Source organism: Sardina pilchardus, chromosome 4 (genome assembly GCF_963854185.1).
Source record: "Sardina pilchardus chromosome 4, fSarPil1.1, whole genome shotgun sequence".
NCBI classification, from domain to species: Eukaryota; Metazoa; Chordata; class Actinopteri; order Clupeiformes; family Clupeidae; genus Sardina; species Sardina pilchardus.
This window is the reverse complement of record NC_084997.1, coordinates 34,551,721-34,558,205: the sequence shown is the minus strand read 5'-3', so window position 1 is coordinate 34,558,205 and position 6,485 is coordinate 34,551,721. Positions and strand designations below refer to the sequence as shown.

Below are 6,485 nucleotides of genomic sequence, written 5' to 3'. Positions count from 1 at the left end.
CGCTGGTATAGCTGCGTATTTGAAAAGTCGGTCTATGGGACTTAACATTAGAGCTGCTCTTCGATAGGAACGCAACCACTTGGGGCGCTGGTTTTCACTTTCCCTCCCTATGGAGTTTTGTTGAAGGGTTAGGGCTTTTTAGCTATTTTCAAGAAAATAATTTAATTTGTCATTTAATATTCCAGGTTTCCATCACTTATTTAGTTTCTTCCAAACATCAATCATTATTATCATTAATTGATGGTCACTCCTTGAATTCTATCACTTTTTATGTGACTATATATTACATTTGAACGCATGGGTCACAAATGACCCGCATTCATTTCCTATGTAAAAGGAACTTATAATCAGAATTTCTTTGTAGAACTCTTTGAAATCAGTGTAATTTGTCATTTAATATTCAAATTTACCATCACATATTAATATTTTAACAAACAGCAATAATTATGTTCATTCCTCTATGACTACTCCATGAATGTGACTTAGTTTTGTGAAACAATACAATGATTGAAGACATGGGTCAGAAATGACCTGTGTCTGCTGTGACGCCACAGTCTACCTGTGGATGGCATCTGTATGCGGGTTTGTTTGTATTACAAAACAACCAGCAGACGTGGTGGAGAAACTTAATACGATTAACTTTGAGCACAAAGTATCTTTGTCGTAGCACCCAAATGCTGTTGTAGGCAACATGACACTGATGAGGTGTGACTGAAAGGCTGTTGCACTGCCACTGCAAGGCCAGCAGGGGGCAGAGTGCCACAGCATAGCAGGCATGATGAGGGGGTGGGATGAGAGGCAAAGACACAATGGGGCAACATGTACAGTGTGTTGATGATGACCCTGCTCAAAACACAACATGCACATCAGTGAGCACTGGTGATGGGGGCATATGTATCATGGGGTAAAGACACAACATGCACATCAGTGAGCACTGGTGATGGGGGCATATGTATCATGGGGTAAAGACACAACATGCACATCAGTGAGCACTGGTGATGGGGGCATATGTATCATGGGGTAAAGACACAACATGCACATCAGTGAGCACTGGTGATGGGGGCATATGTATCATGGGGTAAAGACACAACATGCGCATCAGTGAGCACTGGTGATGGGGGCATATGTATCATGGGGTAAAGACACAACATGCACATCAGTGAGCACTGGTGATGGGGGCATATGTATCACGGGGTAAAGACACAACATGCACATCAGTGAGTACTGGTGATGGGGGCATATGCATCATGGGGTAAAGACACAACATGCATATCAGTGAGCACAGAAATGTATTGGTAAACTTTAATTGCATTGAAACTAAACTAAATCTGAATCTGAACAACATCATTTCACATTGAAAGTATATGTGTTTGGAAACAAGTTCAAACTGAGTATGAAATTTGATTAATTTTATCTGAAAATGCTATAAAACCATAGATCAACATCGCTTTGATGCTACAATTTGAATGCCTGGTCTCAACCCTTAGCATTGTTGACCTGGACCTTGATGACAGTATCATTGCTGTCTGACATACTGGCTTCAATGGTTACTGAAGAGCCTTTGTAAGTCAGACTGGGCTCAGAGGCTTTGCCCCTGGCAAATTCCTCCTCCACCCCGTAATACATCTTCTTAAACAGCTCTGAGTCACAGAGCGTTTCCGTACAGAACACTCCCACTCCGTACCAGTTAGAGTATTCGACAAAGTCATACGGATTAGAGAACATCACAGCTATTTTTCCTGAGTTCAGCTGAGTTTCGGGTTCCTGGATGTCATAGGTGAAGACGCCCACAGCCCCGCAGGCTGCGTAGGGAGTTTTGATGAAGCGCCCCCTGCCACTTTCGGATGGAGAGAGTCTCGGAGGCAAAGGGGTATCACAGGATCCACTGATGCAATGATAGCTGGGAAAAAAAGACACAGTCAAAACACGGACATAGGCCTCTAATAATTATCTAATTAAAGACGGACACAGTAAACTTAGATAATATTTTGATATCTGTAGTAATTACAGTTATTTTCAATCGTTAACAAGCATTGTCCATTCAGTTGACACAAAACTCTAAACACAGTTAGCACAGCATCGGTCTTTTGTGGCCATACCATTTACACATTTCATATCGTTTTCACACAGTAGTATGCAGTCAGTGAATACATTTTCACAATGCTTACATTTTATTAACAGACAAGCTATACCTCTCAACAAAATGATTAATCGTTTTTCTATTATTGACGAATGTTAACACACAACATCTCACAATAATTAAAACAATATTCAAAAGCTACGGTATAAAATCCTCTGCTTCTGCAATGATATAAGTTAAAAACAATATATCTCAGCTGATAATAAACAAACAATTGAATAAATGACACACAACTGGTTTATGTTGGATAAATTGGGTCAATTGGTCCACAGCTAATTCCAGTCTGGCTTAGACTGAGTCGCAGGGGTTATTTTTTTTATATTACATTGACACCATACAGTAAAAGGAGAACTTTGAGGAGTGATGTTTTTGGAAACAGAAACAAAAAAAGACTAACACTGTAATGTCTGGACTAAGAGTAAGAGTAAGGGGCCCAGGGAGAAGAGCAGGAGCAGTGAGAGATGCAGGTGCAGAGATTAGAGACAGTAATATTGTGTTTTTTAGTTCCCCCATTCCCCTTTTTATCCAGGCTTTTTCTTGTTCAGAATGTGTGTTTCATAGATATTTTGTTCACTGTAAGCAAAACCTTTTCTGTTCTGTAAACAGTATTTCTAGTACTCTACCTCCTGTAGTAAACAGTAAAGGAAAAATACTGATTTGCTTTTCACTGAAATGCTTTTGAATGTGAAAATTACATGTGAACATATACAGCTTTAGTATTACAGTAGTAGTACAGGCAGAGGCAGAGCCAGAGGAGTGAGAGTAAGAGGAGGAAGACGGGGAGGCCAAGGACCGTAATCTCTGATGAGATCCGAGCCACTAGAACATTGCAGTGCTGCGTATCAATACAGTACAGTAGCCTACTGTACAGTATAATACAGCTCAATGAGCACAGTACAGTATTGCCTGTGGGCTGTTCTGTAGGACTGTAAAAATAAAGTTTCAAGTATTTGGGGAAAGTATTGTTTCACAATGTTTGTGTTACATTCATTTTACTCTAAGTGGACAAGCAGCCAAAGCTATTTTGTGGAAAAGTAAGCTTCGAATACATTTCAGTTTTGGTTTAATGCTTACAGTACCTTGGGTTTAATGTAGTCACCCAGGATTTCATTGCTGGCTGGCAGCAGCAGTTGGATAATGACGCGTGGTAAATGAGTTTCACGGGCTCACGGCGAGGCTACACCGGCACGGGCACATAATTGAAGTGCTCGGTTGGCGTAGCTGCTAGTGTCTCCTACCACCACTGTAATAATGTAACTGGCTTCACAAAACTAAACTAAACTAAAACCTAATTTATACGTTTTTCTGCGATGTGAGCGGAGCTCTTCTCACCCGGGGTAGCTGTTAATGGATAGACATTTAAAGTTACAGTAGCACTACTGTTGTTTTTATCTACTGTAAACGTGTTTAACAGTAGTGCTACCACAAATTACCTATTTTCCAGTAAGTTACCATAAATGATATGAAACGTTCATGGAGGTATTATAAGAACTGGAGAAAGTGAACAAGTCCCGCCCCCATTCATTTCAATGGGAATGCTAGGCTAGTGAAAATTGCCAAAATTGAACGATTTTTTCAGGCTTCAACATGGCGTTTCAAGGGGCTTGTTTCTGGTGCCGTTTTACTTATCCAATGAAGTGCCAGGTTATTGATTGACGGAAGGTACAGAAGGAGAGCTCGTGCCCACACTAAGCTTGTGCATGAGCTGAGAGTGGAACAGCCACCAATCAGCATGAGGAAAACGCAGGGAAAACGGCACCGGACATGATGTATTTCTGGAAAATGGCGACGAGGAAGTGCCTTGCTAATCGGCGAAGCTAATCAGCCAAATCCTGACCCTGGAAACGTTAGCCTGACTCTCGCCAGACCCTTGTAGTTCCGCCATGCTCCACCAGAGGCGTTTGGCTGAGCTCCACACAAGGGTCTGGACTCGAGGGCAATCCAAACTCCTTCCAGGGAGCAAAAATGTATGAACCAATCAGGAGCGCCGAAGCGAGTGTTTGATTCAAACAACAATGGCGGCACGCAGCGAGGAGTCTTGTGCTGACATTGATTCTGCTATTTCAACCGTTTTGTCGAATCTATCGAGTATTCATTCTTTAAAAGATTAACAGAGAATGACATTTATTGGCGGCAAGGATGTTTTTACTCTTCTTCCGACCGGGTTTGGCAAGAGCTTGAAGAAGCCTAGCACGTCATTGAAGATAACAGACAAGTGGTTTATCAAATCACATCCAAGGATGTTTTACAAGGACCCGCCTTCATAAATACATCTCCTATCGAGAAGTCCCAGATCCTTGTGTGAAGCAGACAGCGAACTACAGGATCTGGCGAGAGTCAGGTTAATGAAACATCATCAAAATGCCCATAATGCAATGCAGAATACAGTAGTGATACTGTGATGGTAAAATTATGGTATTTACTTGCCATTTTGCGGTAAGCATACTGTCTAGCTCTTCCGCCAGCACGCGCAGGCCAATCCAAACTTTTCTCATCTGTCGTCCCTCGTTGGTGGAATGCACTATCTGTTCCTACTAGGGCAGGGACATCCCTAGCCATCTTCAAAAAAGGTCGAAAACCCAGCTCTTCAAAGAACATCTCCTCACATAGCACTACTTCAGAAAATCACACTCATTCATGCACTTATTACACTCATTTATGCACTTATTGTGTTTTTTTTTATTGTTGTTAGAAATGCTCTTAAAAAACCTTATTGTTTTTTCCATGTTGTAAGTCGCTTTGGTTAAAAAGCGTCAGCCAAATGAAATGTAATGTAATATATGTGTGGAACACTCCTTCCCTGGCTCTTCCTTCGTTCAGTGGTCGCACATCCCAGAGTATCACAGTTAATTCGTAGTGCGCAGGCGCTAACCTTGATCGGCTGGCACGCATTCAGGACAACAGACATTGGAGTATGCCTCTTACACGCGTCTAAAATGACGCACGTCAAACGTCCAGTGCCGCGTGCGCGTGATGCAGGGGCATGCAAGAGCCTTAACAGTGTGTCCTGTCCTGCTGTGACGAACCAAATTTGTACCCAGTTATTGTGTGAGTTTTTTGTTTTTTTTTACTTGACAGTTACTTGACACAGTTAGCCTAGAAATCTAGACGCCCCTAGCGGCAGCAAATGTAATTTGGCTGGCGGGGCAGTCTAGGCATGATCCATAGAGCCAGGGAGCTGAGAACCCGAAGCACCAGCGGGCCAATCACAGCATGTATAGAGTCGGTGGGTGGGCTTAACATAATGGTGACTGATATGCGACCAGAAGTTGCGACGGTAACGCATCCTGTTATTTGAAAACAAGAAGATGATTCGTTTAGCGTTATCCTATTGCGGGGAGGGAATTTGAAAGACAACTGTTTATCCCACCCCTCCGATTGAGCCCTGTCTACGGTGAGTGTCCAGACCCTACATCTTGATGTGGGTCTGGCTCGTCAGGCTATGACACAGTGTGACTTTCAGAATAAAAAACAGAATACTCCAAATAAAAAGTAAAATGCACCCATAAACTCATTATTGGTGATAAATTGTGTCACATAATTCATTTAATAATCTTAGGCATAGCAGTGCGGATGAATATATTGACTAGTTGAATGAATAGGCCAAGCCTACTTCTTGAATTGTTGAATCCGTCTCTAAAATAGTAATTGAATTAAGTCACTTTTTGTTGGTCAAGTTAGGTGTTTAACAACCTGTTAAAATACAACAGAATGCAGGAAATAGCATCACCCCCCCCCCCCCCCCCCCCACACACACACACACACACACATTCAAAATGCCCCTGACGCCCATGCACTCTATGACTAAGATTGAAGGAGATACATTAGGTCAAAGTCATAGCCCATTCCAATTAATTTGGTGATACATTCTGAATAGAACTGAGGCTAATGCTGAGCTGTACTTACCATTCCGTGGTCAAGATGAATTCAGAGGTGTTTTCAATCTCAATGCTGCACTGCCGATTCGTGTTACCCATGGCTTGAACCTGTGCACTGTAAAAACTGAAAAGTTAGGTGTGTTGAATCAAGGAAGTGCTAGGGGGGAAAGGAAAAGAGTGGTTGTCATATTTACTAAATCACAAAGCATTAACCCTTAGATGCATAGGCTACCAATACCTACACTCTTCCATGAGTGGGGTCAAAAATGACCCCAATTAGAATGCATGCGTTTTTTGCTGTAAACTCAAATAATGTCTTTCATTTTGGTTAAAGATGATGATTTTTATTATATATTTGTCAAAGAAATTATTATTTCATGTTGGACATATGATGTATCACTTTTTATTAACATTTTATTACAAAACAGCTTTTAGGAAGGCAAAAAAGGTAAACATCCTAAAATGAT

At 41.5% G+C, this 6,485-nt stretch overlaps 1 protein-coding gene across 1 annotated transcript; it reads right to left on the bottom strand.

Annotated features, from left to right (window-relative positions):
- Positions 1–1,476: 1,476 nt before the first annotated feature.
- LOC134079032 (DELTA-sagatoxin-Srs1a-like) lies at positions 1,477–6,117 on the bottom strand. The gene is made up of 2 exons (XM_062535196.1): positions 6,047–6,117; positions 1,477–1,900 (listed from the first exon to the last, which is right to left on the bottom strand). Exons 1-2 carry the CDS (start codon positions 6,115–6,117, stop codon positions 1,477–1,479), a joined length of 495 nt encoding a protein of 164 aa, XP_062391180.1.
- Positions 6,118–6,485: the final 368 nt, after the last annotated feature.

Coding starts and splice junctions, on each gene's coding strand:
- LOC134079032 (XM_062535196.1), bottom strand. CDS start 6,117: ATGGGTAACACGAATCGGCAGTGCAGCATTGAGATTGAAAACACCTCT. Junction 1,901..6,046: donor TTCATCTTGACCACGGAATG/GTAAGTACAGCT, acceptor TTTTTTTCCCAG/CTATCATTGCATCAGTGGAT.